General features: G+C 38.1%; 2 protein-coding genes across 2 annotated transcripts; both read left to right on the top strand.

Moving 5' to 3' along the window:
- The first annotated feature begins 73 nt into the window (after nt 1-73).
- LOC128016815 (prothrombin) lies at nt 74-4,771 on the top strand. Its single transcript, XM_052601642.1, has 14 exons — nt 74-288; nt 363-520; nt 705-729; nt 1,040-1,111; nt 1,223-1,328; nt 1,514-1,644; nt 1,943-2,257; nt 2,618-2,728; nt 2,836-2,962; nt 3,048-3,215; nt 3,372-3,545; nt 4,033-4,211; nt 4,328-4,398; nt 4,510-4,771. The coding sequence occupies exons 1-14, from the start codon at nt 213-215 to the stop codon at nt 4,663-4,665; spliced, it is 1,869 nt and encodes a 622-aa protein (XP_052457602.1). The 5' UTR covers nt 74-212; the 3' UTR covers nt 4,666-4,771.
- Nucleotides 4,772-5,573: 802 nt separating this feature from the next.
- Nucleotides 5,574-19,143, top strand: LOC128016817 (rho GTPase-activating protein 1-like). Its single transcript, XM_052601644.1, has 13 exons — nt 5,574-5,730; nt 10,990-11,134; nt 12,399-12,491; nt 12,576-12,663; nt 13,781-13,912; nt 14,009-14,095; nt 14,230-14,328; nt 14,448-14,558; nt 14,779-14,855; nt 15,073-15,150; nt 15,267-15,395; nt 16,381-16,484; nt 16,769-19,143. The coding sequence occupies exons 2-13, from the start codon at nt 10,999-11,001 to the stop codon at nt 16,937-16,939; spliced, it is 1,305 nt and encodes a 434-aa protein (XP_052457604.1). The 5' UTR covers nt 5,574-5,730; nt 10,990-10,998; the 3' UTR covers nt 16,940-19,143.
- The last annotated feature ends 31 nt before the right edge of the window (nt 19,144-19,174 follow it).

Raw genomic sequence — 19,174 nt, 5'->3', positions numbered from 1 at the left:
TAAGGGTGATCTCTGATACTGAAGAGTGGCTTTTTTATTTTGAGTGAAGAGTATGAACAGTTCAGACAGTTTGTTCTCTTTGAACTTTGGTAGTTCAATATTAACTTGGTGACTCCGGTAACTCTAGCTGTGGGCTTTCTGACTGAGTGGGCGAAGGGATTCAATGAGATGCTCCAAGTTTTTTTCAGGATTACAGGCTCAGCTACTCAAGAATGGGAGCAAAACCAGCAACTCTCCTACTATCCCTACTTCTTGGACAAGTCCTCCAACTCGCCTTGTGTCGTAATGGTAAGAGATTAAGGCTAAGAACAAAAACATTATTTTGTGATGATTTTGAAAAAAGATTGACTTTTGTACCTTAGTGTTCATCGACAATAAGGGAGCCTCTCAGATCATTCGGGCAAAGAGGGCTAACTCTTTTCTTGAGGAGTTAAAACCTGGGAATCTGGAGAGAGAGTGTGTGGAAGAGATCTGTGACCATGAGGAAGCTCGAGAAGTATTCGAGATGGCTGATAAAACGGTGAGCAGTGCCCTTGTGGACAGATTAGCTGCAGTGGAAAATACATGGAAGCGTTTAAATGTATAACTTTTTTTCAAATGGTATGTCTTTATGGAATTAAATATATTTTAAGTGTGGTATATATATGTTTTTAATCTAATATTGTATATTAAATTATTCACTTTTTTCTTCCATTGCCTCACAGGAGATTTTTTGGGCAAAATATTTGGGTAAGAATGTATATATCACATTACGGAAAGTTTCAGTGTAAACAGTGACAACATTTTGTGCAAACAGTTTCTATTGAACCAGGGACAAAGTGCATTTTCACTAACCTTTCCCTGTTCAATTTACAAATGAAAGAGATTAGTATCAGGTTGAAACAATAATAGCAATAATAAACCTACCTTAAGAATGACAGCTTGTGAACAAATATCATTTATAAAAGTGGCAATCCTTTAATTTTGAGCTATTTTTTTATATTTACTGTTTTACAACTTTATGAAATTGTTCTGATGCTGCCTCTGTTATTTTTGCCAGGATGTGAAGGAACAAAATTATCCAGAACACCAAGTAATATAAACAGTTTGAGAGTATGTGTGGAAACAGAGGGTAAGGGTGATGCATACTTTCATAACACAGAATATGAGTCTTTTTCGTAACACAAATACATTAGTTTCTATGTTGCAAAATAACCCTATAAGTTGGATGTGTGATTGACAGGAGACTGTTACACTGACAAGGGTGAAAGCTACGGTGGTACTGTGTCTGTCACGAAGTCTGGAAAGATATGCCAGTACTGGACAAGCAACTTCCCCCACAGGATTCAGTATGTACTCCTGTTTTTGTTGTTCTTGTGTTGGACCATTTTTAATCTTTTTATGTTGATAGATTAGAAAACACAAATGCTCTCAGTAAAGAAACGCTTGTTTTGTTTTCATGTATTTAGCTTAAAAAGCCTTCTGTGATGTTGAAGCAGCTCTCCTGTCTTATGACCGTCTTGTCCCCCCCTAGCGAAGTTAATGCGACACAGCTGAAGCTACCGGAGAACTATTGCAGAAACCCAGATAAGAGCGATCAAGGCCCTTGGTGTTTTACAAGAGACCCAACAGTCAGGAGGGAGTCCTGCAGCGTGCCAAAATGCGGTAGAGAAAATGTCCTGTGGTGCAATAACTAAAGCACTGTGCCGGCAACCTGAAAGTTGAGCCATCGGCATTGTGCTGTTGAACCAGGTTGCTCAGAGGAAATGGTTGCTAAAAGACTGCTGAATTACTAAAACATGCATATTTTTAATAGCAACTGACACATATTTGTTCCCTGTGTTTATGGCACATTTAATGCTTCAGTGTAAATACGTAAAAAAAAGAAAAAAAGTTTCTACATGTCCATTGCATCATTTATGCTTTTCCACCTGGCCTGATCATCACACTCTGTCCTCCTCAGGTGAGACTGTTCTTCCCCCTCCTCCACTACCTAGTGTGAAACCTGAAGAGCGTTACCTGAAGACTGAAGACTGTCTGGATGGATCTGGGGAGAGCTACACGGGGGATTTATCAGTTACTCTGGGGGGTAGCACATGCCTGCAGTGGAGTGCAGCAGAAGTGCAGGCTTTAATAAAGGGGAAAGAGTTGCTAGCTCAAGTTCAGCTGGTGAAGAACCACTGCAGAAACCCAGATGGAGATATGGAGGGTCCCTGGTGCTATGTAAAGGGAGCAGGCGGAAACATTACCATTGATTACTGTGACTTGGAGATGTGCGGTAAGTGAACAGTAATGCCTTCTGCAAAAACACACATACATTAAAGGGATAGTTCATTCAAAAATGTACATTTTGTCATTTACTCTGGTTGTTAGAAACCTGTATGAATGTCTTCTATTCAAAATATCTTCTTCTTTGGACCTTTACAACTGAATTTTCATTTTTGGGTGAACTATCTTCAGCAACAAAAATATGAATTTCTTCCCTTGAACCTTCATTGAAAGGGACATCTGCAACCAACGCGTTTAAATTAGGATTAAATGTCATTTTCAAAGCCTTAGTGCATTAGACATCAATTATAAACACACCTCTAAGCCAACACTGACCATCATTCATTTGGTCTTTGTCATTTACTCTCAGATGCCCCTTTGGACAAGTTTGTCGAGGAATCAGATGGTAGAGAGAGAACAACTCTCGGAGACAAAAGGAAAGCTTTCTTTAATCCCCGTAGCTTTGGCAAGGGAGAGCAAGGTAAGAGTCTGATACCTTGCCCATCTGTTTTGTGGATGTTATCCCTAGAAGATTGAGTTGTTCTAAAATCAGCTGATAATTAAGATGATTAAACTGTCTTTTGTCAGAGTGTGGAGTGCGCCCCTTGTTTGAGAAGATCCACAAAGAAGACAAGAACGAGAAGGAGCTGCTAGCGTCATACTCTGGAAGCAGAATAGTGGGAGGAGACGAGGCTGAAGTGGGCAGTGCCCCATGGTAAATACAACACCGAGGCTGTTTTTAAACATCTTGACATTATCGATCATCTCGACAGCTAATGATGTGTTTGTTGTTAATGCAGGCAGGTGATGCTGTATAAGCGCAGTCCTCAGGAGCTGCTGTGTGGAGCCAGTCTGATCAGTGAAGAATGGATCCTCACTGCCGCCCACTGCATTCTCTATCCACCGTGGAACAAGAACTTCACCATCGATGATATCATCGTGCGCCTCGGAAAACATTCGCGTACCAAGTGAGGCTTTCCAAAAATTCTATTAAAAACCCGTATACAGTTCTTTGCACTGTAGTTTTCACAAATACATACTTTATTTACACCAAGTAATTGAGAAACATCCGTTTACTGAAGGTTGAGGTGTTTTAAACCCTTTCCTGTTTCTCTCTGAGTCAGGTATGAGAGGGGCACTGAGAAGATTGTGGCCATTGATGAAATCATTGTCCACCCGAAATATAACTGGAAGGAAAACCTGAACCGAGACATTGCTCTTTTGCACATGAAGAAGCCTGTAGCCTTTACCAATGAGATCCACCCTGTTTGTCTGCCCACTAAAAGCATTGCAAAGAAGTAAGAAAACACAGTAGTTTTATATCTATATATATTTACAATCAGACAGATGTTGCATCAGATATATTGTTCCATACTGTATGTACAAGTTAAAAGATTATTGTAGAAGAAAATCATGTAGGGCAGGGACTTGTGCTATTCATGGGTTGTTGATTGGATGGAGGTAGATGAATGCAAGTTAGCAGTCAATTGTAAGAAACAGGTAGAGTGTCAGCAGACTAAACAGTTCGATGAATCATGAATGAATCAGTCACAATAAGATTAATAACATGCATTTAGAAAGTAGATTTTCATTTCATTACGATTTCGAGACTTCACACCATAATGAAGCTAACACCTTCAACCGCCTTTATGCATTTGGTAATCTTTATTTATGGTGAAACATTTTCTTGGGGAATGACGATGTATGGAAAAAGCATTTTAGCATAACTTCAGAACAAACTGACAGTATGCATATAGCTGTGACTGACAGATTTTCTCTCTGAAGTTTGATGTTTGCAGGTTTCAAGGGTCGTGTGACTGGCTGGGGGAACCTGAGGGAGTCGTGGTCCTCAAACCCAACCAATCTTCCATCAGTGCTGCAACAGATTCACTTGCCCATTGCGGATCAGAGCACCTGTCGTGATTCCACCTCGGTCATCATCACTGACAACATGTTCTGTGCCGGTAATATACTTCATATCCTTCATGGCTTTTAGACCCTAGACAATTCATTTGCTGAGCAGCTTGTTTGATGTTTTTTGCACTCAGTTGTCACCACAAGGTCATATTTTGTTTTATAGGTTACCAGCCAGATGATGCAAAAAGAGGTGACGCTTGTGAAGGAGACAGTGGCGGACCTTTTGTGATGAAGGTACAGTGTTTATGCTTTTCTCTCCTCAAACAAGTTTGACTTGTCAGTGACCTATAAAGCTCTGTTTGCTGAACTCACACCTCTATTTTTGAAACCCATTACTGCCCACAGAGTCCAACAGATAGTCGCTGGTATCAGATTGGCATTGTGTCGTGGGGCGAGGGCTGTGACCGCGATGGCAAATATGGATTCTACACACACTTATTCCGTATGCGTCGCTGGATGAAAAAAGTCATCGAGAAAACAAGCTCAGCGGATGACGAGTGATCTTCCAAGCTGAAAGAACACCTTTGCCACACAATAAATGAACACTTTGGTCAAATGTGATTAAACCTTCAAATGGATGAATAAATCTGAAATCTTTGTATGTTGATACACGTCTGTGATCCTGGAGTTCTTTCTGTGTTTTGAAGGTGAGAATGGGCAGGTGTCTTATTTATAATGAAACACGTGTAGTGTAATTCTGCTTTTATTAAATTAAATTAAATGCCAGGTTCCACCCATACAGAAATAGAGAAGGAACTGTGACTTTGAATGATAACAGTTTTGAGGGAGATTACAACACACACCAAAGATGCTCTTATTTTTCACAGCTATCAAATGCACTGTATTTTGCTGTGATGCTTTGAAAGAAGATTAAAAAATAGCAATTTAAAGGCCATAAAGTTTCCTGTTAGTAAATTTGCAAAAAATGGGAATGCAGACAAAATTATTAAGAGTAATTCAATAAAACAAAATAATCTTCCCAGATCATTTAGGATGTCATGCAACTGATCACGGAATGCTCTAATTTCTGAATTTATGTATTTCACACTAAAATGTCAACCAATGCTAAAATAAATGTAAGGCAGTTTCAGGGCAATCCCCTCGGTTAAACAGACATAAACTAATACATTTCTTAGAAGGTTATAATGTATCTGTAATTCACTTATGGTGTCGCACTGATTTAATGGTCCCAGAATGAAGGAGTGTTGACACAGAGGCAGGCTTCTGACATTTATGACTCTTGTCTTGTTCAACCACTGATCCATAATAGAGAGCATATTTACAGATCATTGTGTTCAACACATTATGATAAAATACACCCGACTGAACCCACAAAGAGCAGTATCAAACGTGTACATTGGTGCGTTTGCTTTAGACAATTAGATATTAATATGTGGCCAATTTTCCCCGTTGTCCGACGATTGTAACAACACACCACATTCTCGGAGGTGTGGTCATGCGCCCTCCTCCCGCATCCGGGCCGTTTACCCTCAACTACACGGATCGCAAACAGGAAGTGCCGCATGAAATTTGGTGAAGACTTCGATAGGGAGCGCTGACAATTAGGTAAATTAATTTCTCCATATTCGATTCATAACATCTGTAAGGTTAGTTGTTTTGCTCTCTGTTGCGCACAAGCCTCTAGTCACTCGGCAGGGCGACACTTGTTATAATCTCCGTTTTCGTGAGTCAATATTAAACAGATTTGCAGCTAGTTAGCTTAGCAGACTGTCGAATGATGATAACAAGCAAATATGTGCGGCATCTGGCTTTTTGCTGGCTTTTTTCTCCATCACTGAGCCCTTAACTATTGTGTATTATTTATGAAACCACATGTCTACATGTTGACTCTGTTCGCGCGGCTGCGCGTGCAGATGTTGCGTTTCCCTAGAAACGCTGGGAATCAGACACTATCTGTCCTGATAGACGTGTATCTACATCAGACGACCAAAAAGAGAGCAAACGTTTGTCATTTTACTAAAAACTCTGAAAGCTGGAAGAGCATGATCGGTGATGTTACTGCCACAGAGAAATCGCACATAGACTAACGTTACCAAGCGCTAAGCCCTGATCCCGAATGTCGATCGTTTCCCCTGTAATATTGTTCATGAGGTAAGAAATAGTAAAATATTGGCTCTACCGTGGCTATTTGTAGTACATGGAGGTACCTGTTTAACAAAAAAAGGGTTTTGGGTTATTGACATGCACTGCAGTGCAACATGGTCTGCTTCATCCGAAACTATTTTAAACAACCATTCGTTATTATTTTATTATTATTGTGAATGCAATTTTTATGACCTCACATTAATTGAGAGACTTACATTTAACCTTTATTCTTTCTGAAAAAAATTTTTATCTCACCGCAGGGCCTTTTAAAAATGACTAGTGAAGGAAATCCTTCAATTTCTTAATAAATTTCTTCCTTATCGCAAATGACCTTATCACAGTTAATCCAGCAGTTATCTGATGTGATCGTCAGAGACGCGCGGAGATCATTTGTTCTGTGTTTCTCTTCCTTGGATCCACGTGTGGATGGTGACAGAATCACATGATGCTGTTGTTAAGATCTAGACTATGGAAGCATATGGGTAGCATTATTCAATTTGGGATGTAATATGCAAAATGACAATGCAATATGTAAAATGGCAATGCATTTCTGTATTTACATTTACATTTTCCAATACATCTGTGCAACGTTTGGTGCAAAATGAAAATTAAAATTAAATTACATAATTTTCATTTGCCATTTACTACACCAGTTTTAATATGTAAAATGAATATTAATTTTAACGCTTTATAAGTTGCAAAATTAAAATGAAAATGTATTACAGAAATGATTAGATATGTCTAACATGTTAAAGCAAAAACTGTGGCAAAATGATAATTTAAATGCTATTTTTCTTAATTGCATTAACACTCACAGTCAAGACACGATTGCGATTGCATTTTCATTCGGTGTCCCGCAATGAATGTAGCAAAACTCAAAGTGCACATTGAAAATGCATTCGGAGCCGATCACGTGTCCCCGCCCTCGCGCCACGTCAATCATTGTGTGAACAAGGCGGGGCTTACAGAAGGTCAGAGACTCAAGTCTCAAGAAGAGGATTCAATCAAGTGAGACAACATGGACAAGACAGTTGGTCCGTGTATGTTTTGATCATTTCGGTTTATGGCTTCAATATTTCATTCGGACTTGTGGGCGGAGCTGAAACGCTGCTTTCATCTGATTGGTCGAATCGGATCGGTTTTCATCTGACAGCCTTCAACTGAAATGTCTGAAACTACACTCACTGTTAATTAGCATAATATTTGAATCAGATGTAGCTGGGCACATAATTCGTGCTGCTGAGACCTGCAAATTATTTCTAGGTTGTAGTATTGTATGAATATTGTCCCACTGATAAAAACAGTGCAAATAGTTCTGCCCCTTTGGATAACAGTAAAGTGGAAATAAATATAGTTAAATTTATGAAATAAAATTAAATAGGATTTTTTGGGAAGGTAAGTCTGGCCAGTTATACAAGCAACACGAGTCGGACGAGTCTAAAGATATGAGCTGAATTGGCTGAAACATTAGTTTCAAGTTCTAGTCTGTGTCAATTACTCTCATAATAAATAATAATAATAATGTTAACTGTATTTTTCGGTATAAGTTGCATCAGTCCAAAAATACGTCATGTCGAGGAAAAAAACATATATAAGTCGCACTGGACTATATGTCATATTTATTCAAGACCAAGAGAAAACATTACCGTCTACAGCCGCGAGAGGGCGCTCTGGGGTAGGCTACAGGAGCACTGAGCAGCATAGAGGTAATTTTACTATTTTTATTTAGAAATGTAACTATATTCATTTTTACAATTATTTATTAATGTCACACACACACATACCTAGTGCCTTATGACTTAAACGATGAGAGTGGTAAATGTTACAGACATGGAACTGTTCAGTCTATTATTGATTTTAATTTCCACTTCACTGTTATCCAAAGGGACAGAACTATTTGCACTGTATTTATCAGTGGGACAATATTCATACAATACTATAACCTAGAAACAATTTGCAGGTCTCAGCAGCACGAATTTGCCCAGCTACATCTGATTCAAATATTATGCTAATTAACAGTGAGCGTAGTTTCAGACATTTCAGTGCTTCACTCGCACTGACTCTTATTCTGCCTGAAAGAATGACAAGACCGAGCTGAAGGCTGTCAGATGAAAACCGATCCGATTCGACCAATCAGATGAAAGCAGCGTTTCAGCTCCGCCCACAAATCCGAATGAAATATTGAAGCCATAAACCGAAATGATCAAAACATACACGGACCAACTGTCTTGTCCATGTTGTCTCACTTGATTGAATCCTCTTCTTGAGACTTGAGTCTCTGACCTTCTGTAAGCCCCGCCTTGTTCACACAATGATTGACGTGGCGCGAGGGCGGGGACACGTGATCGGCTCCGAATGCATTTTCAATGTGCACATTGAATTTTGCTACATTCATTGCGGGACACCGAATGAAAATGCAATCGTAAGTGTCTTGACTGTGAGTGTTAATGCAATTAAGAAAAATAGCATTTAAATGATCATTTTGCCACAGTTTTTGCTTTAACATGTTAGACATATCTAATCATTTCTGTAATACATTTTCATTTTAATTTTGCAACTTATAAAGCGTTAAAATTAATATTCATTTTACATATTAAAACTGGTGTAGTAAATGGCAAATGAAAATTATGTAATTTAATTTTCATTTTCATTTTGCACCAAACGTTGCACAAATGTATTGGAAAATGTAAATGTAAATACAGAAATGCATTGCCATTTTACATATTGCATTGTCATTTTGCATATTACATCCCAAATTGAATAATGCTACCCATATGCTTCCATACTAGACCTCACACTCAGTTTTGCTTTCGTCTGCTCCTTTCTGCTGATTATTCTGTGGTATCTCACTGTGTTTGTCAGCCGAGCACGTATAAACCATCTGGCTGTACTTGAAATGGAACTGATAATTATCACATTTGCATTTTTTTAGCAGATGTTTAGTAACTTATGATTGAGGAACGTTACAGGAATATGGAGCTGGTTTTAGCTATGTCTGGCTCTCAGCCACTGACCAGCCACAGATGAACTAACGTGAATGGGCAGAAGTCAAGTACAGAATTTTTTCTTCTGTATTTTTTTTTTTTTTTTGCTCTTAATATTATAATTTAGAGTGAAATCTTGATTGTATGTATTTTGTTAATAATTGTAATACACTCATTAGTACATGAGAAAAGCACTAGCTATTGATTTTATTCAGGCAGATATTGCTTTATGTTGTGCTCTTTATAGTTTAGAAAGTGTAGTTGATTTCTGAGGTGTTGGAGGTTTTCTGGGTTTCTTAAGGTCTCTTGTTGTATGCTCTCTTTAGGGTCTTTGTTTCTGTCTGAAGTGCTGGTTGATTCACTGAGAGCTGCCTTGAAGCACAAGTGTGAATGAGGCTCATTGTTTTTGCTGATGATCTTTTTGAAATGGCCATGAATGAGATGGCACTGTAGAGAGGGACACGATTGATTTTGGACAGGTGCTGATTGGTAAGAACCAAGAGATGTATAAAGTATCGACATCAATGATAGTCCAACTAGTAACCTTAGAATTGTGAACACTTCTTTATACGGTTTCTTTGACTATAAGCAATCTATAGTAAGAGTGCTGCCAGTATTTACAACAAGGCTAGATAACTGAGATGATCTTTAATCAGAGCGACAGATTAATGGCCCTGGTTACATCACCTGAAGACTGCTCTAATGCTACCACTTTATTTAGAGATAGCAGAACAAAGGCTGTCACAGATGATCGTAAATGTGAAACTGGCTCTTCTAGGGTTGAGGACATAAATAGGAGCAAAGGGTAAAACAGAGAATTGTTGTCAGTATCCGGCTGGACGGCCTCATTGCAGAAGGACTGTCACAGCAGATCACTGTCTGAGCTCTACTGACGGCTGCTCTGGGAGCCCTATAGCTACACACAGATTCAAAAAGATAGCACAATCACAGAATGTGATCATAACATAAGAAATTATAATATTATTAAGAATTTAGTTCCACAAATCTTGACGTTTCTGACATGCGCGATGAGAAGATTGATTGTGATCATTATGGTTGTGGCAAATAAAAACATTCAAACAACGGGCGAGCTGTTAAATGAATGCACTGTGTACTGTCTCAGAAAGAACATTAGGTATTAATTGTTGGGGGTAGTTTGCTTACTATGGAGTGCACAAAGCAGAGCAGAACAACTAGTGATTATGTGATCTGGAAATGAATCATTTTTAATCATGCTTTTTTTTTTTTTAAATAGACGCAATTACTGTAGCTCATTTAACAATCAAATTTAATGCAACCATTTACCTGTTCTTTTGAATGTGATATTGTTCCAATGAAGAAGTTAAGGTGTTTTTTTGTTTTTGTTTGTTTTTTTTAGTTTTGTGAGAAGGGAAGGGAATCGTTCAGAACCGATATCATGATTACCCTGATCTTTTCTGAAATGCCAGTATGCATGAGATTCATTTTCACTTTAAGGGGGGGTTAGGGAGAGTTAGGGAACAAACTCAAACGACCTGTTCAGCATTTGACATCGTGGTCAGTCATGTGCGTCAGGAAGTCACTAAACATGCAAGTGTGCCCGTGTGAAAATGCTGCAGTTACCCAGGCTTATGCTGGACAGACAGGAACCTAGTGTGACGGCAGCTGAGCCTTCACAGATCTCAGAGTTACATTGTGTGGGACTGTAACGTGCTGTTCTGTGTCTAACCTTTGTGTGTGGATTGTGTTGTCTAAGAGGACCATCATGTCCTCTGACCTGCTGGTGGACCTTCACGATGATCTGGGAGGAGATGACTCTCCTAGTGCTGCCCTGGACCAGCTCAAACTGGTTCAGGACAAACAGTGGCCACCAGATGACCCTGTTAGCCTGAGCAAATCCGGTGAGTACATGGTGGGGGGAGTTTATGTGGCATACAGGATTATAATAATTTTAACATTCAGTTTAATTTTGCAGAATTTTACTGATCTTTTCAAAGAATAAAGCCGTGTAAGAAAAAGGAAGTTATTGTCAAGTACTTTACCATCTTATCATGAATACCAATCATATGCTTGCTTTATTTTTAGAGGCAAGTGAAGCGGAAACCTTCCGGTTGACATAATTGTCACTGCCTTTTTAAGAGGCAGCAGAGAACTGAAGGAGTCATACAGCATTACTCATACAGTACACACTCACACACACTTACATGCACGCTTACACAGGCGTATACCCAGAGGCACACTTTACCCCTCTTACAGGGCGGGCTTCGTGAAGTCCAGTGTAATTCAGAGTTTGAAAACAAAGTATTTACTTGGTGGACAATTTGGCTACTAAATTAAGTTTCTGGTGTTTCAGAATTTCTTCTAGCTGGAACAAAAATATTAGAAATAAACTTGATGGTCAAAATCACTGCTTAAATTTGAAAATATTTTTTATTAGACCTGATTCTGAATCATTGAATGGCCTTTAATTTTATGACAGTCAACCATTGTTTACCAATACCTTAAAAATGTATTCGTAAATTATTATTTTTTTATAAATACAAATACAATAGATAAAAAAAAAGCAAATTCTTGTTTATTTTTTGTTGTAATTCCAAATATAGGTCACCCTAAAATTAATGATTAATTTTCATTATGTTGAAGATCAGCATGCCGACAATTTATATTAAATTAAATTAAATTTATGCATTTAGCAGACACTTTTATCCAAAGCGACTCACAGTGCATTCAGACTAACATTTTTTAGTTAATGTGTTCCCTGGGAATTGAACCCACAATGTTACGCTGCTAATGCAATGCTCTACCACTTGAGCTACACACACACACACACACACACAAACAAACAAACACACACATATATATCCATAAAAAAAGAAAGGTGAGAACAGTTCAGAAGAAGTGGCTTTGTTTCCTAGGAGGTTCAGGGAACAGTTCTTGTCCAATGTGTGGCCCTCTTTATGCCTTTTGTTTTGATGTTGAAGGTTTCTGGTTGGAGGACATGATATGTGTTTCTATGGCTGATTTTACTTGCATTTGTTGGGTTGGTGGTTATTCATTTCAAATCCTGATCATCTGTTTAAGCTAGCAAAGTGCTGAATGTTGTTGTTGTTTTTTTTTTTTTTTTTTTTTTTTTAAATGTAGCATTCATTATAGTCTTTTCTGCAGCTTCAGATATTAAAAGCCTTGGCAGCCCATCACATCTGTCCTGGGACGACCCCTTCTATGACATTGCCAGACATCAGATTGTGGAGGTTGCAGGTGAGGTGTTATGAAGTGCACAAGCGTCACCAGCGAGGGTTTATTCTAATTCTAAAATCTCCTGATCTTTCTCTTTCTTTTTAGGTGATGATAACTTTGGTCGGAAGGTCATTGTTTTTAATGCTTGCCGCATGCCTCCCCAACATCAGCTGGATCATCATAAACTTCTCATGTAGGCATCGCTGCTCTGCTTCATTTATGTGCTTCATTAGATGTATCATGCCTGGCTCAGTACACTGTGTCGCCCCTTATTAAAGGGGTCATATGATGTTGCTAAAAAAAGCCATTGTTTTTTGTATTTGGTGTAATGCAATGCGTTTATGCGGTTTAAGGTTCAAAAAACACATTCATTTTCCACATACTCTATTGTTTCTTTTCTATGCCCCGCCTTTCCGAAACACATCGATTTTTACAAAGCTCATCGTTCTGAAAAGCGCAGTGTGCTCTGATTGGCCAGTTATCCTGTACATTGTGATTGGCCAAATACCTCAAACATTTTGGAAATTTTACACCCCTCACCAGGTTCAGGAAACTTTCCTCCATAAAATGTGCTGGACACACTTGAATATTTGGGTTGTACTGTTCTGGGAGATATAAGCAGCGCTTTTGACATATAAACTGATGTTCTCTGCTTGTTTGTGCAGTTTATTTATAATAATTTTAATATGCAAATTTTTTATGCTGGTGTGACGTTTTTTTTTTTTTTCACCAAATTGGTACTTAAATCTGAAACTTTATTTCAGTGGACTGATTATTGAAAATAAGCATGTCATTTTATTATTATATAAATGAATTATACACTATATGCCACATCATTTTATGATTTCAGGGATTAACTGTCCATTCTTAATTTAAACTAGTTATCTTAAAATGCCAAAATGTTTATTCCCGTGAGAAATATATTTAGGACGATTCTTGAGGCTTTCCTTTCTTCATTTTTGGGGTTAAATGTCAACCACTCGTATGCTGAGTTCTAAATGAATCATGTGTTCGGTGGGTCAAAGCACCCTAAGACAATGAAGTTTTTAATGAAGTGAAATCAAGACTTAGTTTAGTTCCCTATTGGGAACGTCAGGAGTTGTCTGAGAACAGAAGGGTTTCTGTGATGGAATCTATAGCATATGTTACAGACGCTGAGGTGTATAAATAAAACCTGAAGTTTCAGTAATTGGAAGCTGATTCATAAATATAACAATAAGTGCAGATGTTCCTTCTGTTGGGTTTAGTGTCTAATATGAACTCAAACAAGTTTTGATTTGGTGTATGCATTTATTGATGTTTGTGTGCAGGTATTTGAAGCAGACTCTTGATAAGTATGTGGAGAGTGATTATACCCTCATCTACTTCCATCATGGTCTGACCAGCGAGAACAAGCCCTCTGCAAGCTGGCTTCGGGATGCCTATCGAGAGTTTGACAGGAAGTGAGTGATGCTGTTGTTAGGGAGAGGCTCTTGAGTGCTTTTAACTGCGGCACACGAGAGCAAACCTCAAGCTTCAGTTTTCTGTGGCTGTTGCAGGTATAAGAAAAATATCAAGGCGCTGTACATTGTCCACCCCACCATGTTTATCAGAACCATCCTTATTATCTTCAAACCCATCATCAGGTCCGTGACACACTACACTCAATTTACTTCATTCTCACTTTGATTATCGAGTGTGATCTGTACTGTAATCTGCATCTTACAGCCTGAATGCATAATACTTCGTAATACATCATGTGCTTATGTTCTGTTCACAGCTTTAAATTCGGCCGCAAGATAAATTACATCAATTATTTGAGTGAACTGGAGGAGATTGTGAAGTGTGATCAGCTGGTGATCCCCAACAGAGTCCGAGAGTAAGAAGTTGTATATATGCTTTTATATACGCATTTATTCATGTGTTCGAATCACACTGTCACATCTGAGGCCGGATTATAAGTTCTTTTTAAGTGCATTCAGGAGTTTCTTTGTGTAGGTATGATGATAAGATCCGTCTGTCCCTGAAGCCGTCTGTCGTCCCCGGACCGATCTCTCCACCTCGTAGTCCTCCTCTTCCTTTCCAGCAGTTTGGGGTTCCACTGTCAGTGTAAGTAACGTCGCTAACAGTTCCTCTCATATCTCACACAGCTACTGTTAAAGATATCATTCTTGGCTGAATGTTTCGACCAGATGTACTTGAAGATGACAGTCTCATTTATACTACAGAGTTTAATAGAAATATTTTTACTCTTTGATTGTGCACTATGAGAAATTCTTTTTTGGAGGAGCTTGTTTAGATGATGTTTTGTGTCGTTGCTTGTAATCAGATTGAGACACAGGGCTGCAGACTCGGAGGGAGTTCCACGAGTCATGCGTGACACCATTGGATTCCTGCAAGAGAACGGTAGGTCTTTCAGTCAAGTCAGATTTATTATCAAACTTTTACATAATCTAAGTGTACTGTATGTATCCATGTAAGGTTGGATATACTTATAGTAGTCTTTTTGTTTAGCCTGGGGGGGGGGGGGGGGGGCTATTCTATTTATTATAGAATAGTTTCAACTTTATTTATTTACTTTCTTAAATTGAGAATGTGAATTTTATTCCCATATTCTTTGTAGGTCTCAAGACAGAGGGAATATTCCGGCGTTCTGCTAATGTTTCTTTGGTTAAGGATGTTAAGCTGAAATATAACACCGGTAAATTCATGTGATGCTCTGAATGCAGAAGAATCCTCACACATTTCCTGTTCACAAGAATGATTGTCATCAGGTCTTTAAATCGTGTGTGTGTGTGTGTGTGTGTGTGTCTGTAGGAGAGGAAGTGAGTTTGTCTCAGCTGGACGATGTCCACTTGGCGGCTGTGATCTTAAAGATGTTCCTCAGAGAACTGCCAGAGCCGCTGCTCACCTATCAGCTCTACAACGACATTGTCAACTTCCACAGTGAGAAGACAAAACACAACGCACTCACACATCAACACCAGCAGCTTCCAGAAAACACACACACACATCTGTACAAGGGATGAAATGATTTACTCACCTCACGGTTCCATGCGATTCACGATTTTTGCAAAATGAGATTGAAGACTAACAGTAATTGAAAAGGAGTTGTTTTATTAGGCTATTCCTGCATTGTTTCTTTGTGAAATCGAAATATAACAAAACTAAATTTAAATGTTAAAACAAACCCGAACTCAAGGAAGTAAGTTTCACAAGTAAAATACATATCTTATTATGAACAAACTAAGGCTTTGTCTGAGCCCTTTCCATTTAAAATGAGAGGCAACCACTGCATTTTAATCATGTTCCAAACGAAGATGCTGCATACATGTTTTTACATACATGTTGCAGTTTTTAATCTAAATTAGATTGTATAATTTAAAAATTAGAAGCAGAAACAGTATGGTCTGAATTTAGTTTTGTGAAACTATACCACATAAAACATCTAAATGAAACCACAGATGAGCTGAATGAGACGCAGGTTCACTCTCTGACAGCAGGCGGCGCTTACGAACAGCAATGATACAGTGTTTGCTCAGTTATCTCTGTAAACAAAGCAGCGCAGCGCTTATGAACACTACTTTAAAAAGCATTGTTTAGATGCAAGATGAAAATAAAAATACCACGTAAACATTTCTAAAGAAATCAGAGGGGTCAGTTCCCCTCAGAGAAACATTTATATGAACTCCTACTCCAATTGTATCGCGATTTGTTTGGCATCTCAACCGAATTTGAATTTTCAACCGGCTCGATGTTAATCGTTACATCCCTAATCTGTACACCTACTATACTGACACTTGTTTACTGATTGTTAAAACCACAGCTTTTGCATGTAGACTATTTACAATGAGCCTTGAAAGTGACTTGACCACACCGCACACACATTCACACAAACTTGATTTGCATTCCACGTGTGTTGTGTTATCAGATGTTGACACAGAGTCTCAGCCAGAGAGGATTCGGAACATGCTGATGTCACTTCCTGAGGAGAACTATGCATCACTGCGCTTCCTTGTACAGTTTCTTGCACAGGTAATGCTCAGCAAAAATAATTGTAATTTAAAAGTTTAATTTAACATTTATTTAAAGTTTATATTAATTATATATTTACATATTCTATAATTATATTATATATATATCTATATCTATATATATATATATATGTGTGTGTGTGTGTGTGTGTGTAAATATATAACAATAATATACATGCACATATTATTATTATTATTATTATTATTATACTTATTTTTTATATTGCATTTAGAATTTATATAGATATATATAGATATATATATGTGTGTGTTATTGATGTGCAGGTGTCTGCTGAGAGTGAAGTCAATAAGATGTCCAATGCCAACCTGGCTGTGGTGTTTGGGCCCAACTTGCTGTGGGGACAGGATGCTTCCATGACACTCAGCGCGATCGGACCAATCAACAACTTCACCCGCATCCTGCTCGACCTACATCAGGAGGTCTTTACCCAGTGAGGAGCCGGAGAACTTTTCACGATGACTCCTCTCTGGTTATCGTCCCTCCTAGTTTCATAGCTTTGCTCCTCTGTGGCTGTGTCCCGTCCTTCATGTCTCCCTCAGTATTGCCAAATGCATGAGTATTTTAACTCTGTGAAGTTACGAAAAAAAGGATACTGGAGGGTGCAGAGTGGTCAAGCTGTTGCAAACGTTTAGGCTGTGATCAAATTCTGACAATCGTCTCCTTTTCTTTTCTTGCTGAAGTCATGTGGGTACTGTCAGACATAATGGTACTGGCTCAGGCACTAGATTTTTTTACGGCCTGTTAGCAGAGGCCTAGATCAATAAACCAAGTGTACAAGTAGCTGCTTTTATTTTTATTTTTGGTAGCTCATCTGCAATACTTCATATATTGTTTGTTAGACTCGTTTCAGTTAATTTTCCAAGTAAAATTAGACTAAATGCACACAGGCACATTTTTGTAAGCCATAGTTGGCACAAGTATAAAACACTACTACTCAAACTCGAAACACTTATTTTAAACATGATTATTGCTTTTTACATAAAATATATGATATTATGTATTGTCTCAAAGAACTTTCAGTCTTCATTTATATTCTCATATTATTATATTTTTATTATTTCTATAATCTGTTTCATCTTTTTTGGTGTCTCAGTGGTTCCAGGAACAGGGCAGATGCTTTATGGCCAGCACAAATTTCCTGATGCTGAAACAGAAAGTAATTTTTATGATCAAAACCTGTATGTGTGTGTATACATTTATATATGCGTGTGTCTCTGTGTGTGTGTGACCCTGGAGCAAAAACAAACAAACAGTCTTAAGTCACTGGAGTATATTTGTAACAATAGCCAAAAAAACATTGTATGGGTCAAAATTGTTGATTTTTCTTTTATGTCAAAAATCATTAGGATATTAAGTAAAGATCATGTTCTATGAAGATATTTTGTAAATTTCCAACCGTAAATATATTAAAACTTCTTTTATTTAAATGTTTTTATTAGTAATCTGCAGTGCTAAGGACTTTAATTGCACAATTTAAAGGTGATTTCCTCAGTATTTGTATTTTTTTGCACCCTCAGATTCCAGATGTTCAAATAGTTGTATCTCGGCCAAATATTGTCAGATCCTAATAAACCATACATCAATGGATTAATTATTAACTCAGTTTTCCAATGATGAATAAATCTCAATTTCGTAAAAATTGACACTTAAGTCTGGTTTTGTGGTCCAGGGTCATATATATATATATATCTCTTCACACACGCCTATATACATGCTGTATGTCAGCCAACAGTCCACTTTTTCTCTCTGTATGTGTGGAGTTGTGTGTGGTTCGTTCAGTAATGCTGTTGTATTATTCTACCCTAGACATATTTTTTTTGGCCAAAGATTATATGGTTAAAATGTTTGTGTGATCAAATTTATTTGTAACTTGGAAGACGTACTGCCTGTCGAGGACAGTGCCATTAAACATAGGTGCATTTGGGTGCAGCAAGAGCCCAAATCAAGATAGAAATAGCAAAAAACTGTTTGATGTCATTTTGTCCTCAGTCAAATTGTGGTTTTATCTTTGAGGAAACCTATCACAGTGCGATGAGTTATCACTGGTGTACTGGAGTACATAAAAGTACAGCGATATTTTAGTTGTGTCCCAGGGCTCTGTACGTGACATGAATCGTCCAGATTGCGCACAATAGGGTATTATTTCATGGGTCTGAAATCCAAGAGAACCATAAAGCAGGTACTTGGGTACTTATTATTTAGCACTAATGAGTTAAGTGTCATTTGCCTTGATATAAAATTGTAATTGTTTACCGTGTCATGTAAACGTCCAGTTCATGTCAATCCATCCGAGCATTGACATGTGAACCAGTGGCTTAAATAGTTTTAGACAAGCGCCCTCAAACCCAAGTGTATGTGTGCCTTAATGGAGTGAACTGGCGATGATATTAGCTGTTAAAGTCCCTTTCTCTGGACAGATCTGTGAACTTTGTGCCATTTTGTTGTATCTGTATCCAAACACCTCCCTGTTCCCCGTACTGTAGACGTGTATATCTGGTTTCCAGGTGGAACTCATTACTTCTTTTGTCAAGGTTCTTTTCTTCCATTTTGGCTGTTAAAGTGTATTCTGTGCTTTTGAAATCTTTACTTTTGTATCATGTTGTGATTTCAGAGTAATAAATCGTTAGAGATGGTGTGATATTTTTTCCCTCTCTGGATTTGCCTTTTTT

This window comes from Carassius gibelio, chromosome A7, assembly GCF_023724105.1.
Source record: "Carassius gibelio isolate Cgi1373 ecotype wild population from Czech Republic chromosome A7, carGib1.2-hapl.c, whole genome shotgun sequence".
Classification (NCBI taxonomy): domain Eukaryota; kingdom Metazoa; phylum Chordata; class Actinopteri; order Cypriniformes; family Cyprinidae; genus Carassius; species Carassius gibelio.
The sequence above is the reverse complement of the archived record's forward strand: the minus strand, read 5'-3'. Positions and strand labels throughout refer to the sequence as shown.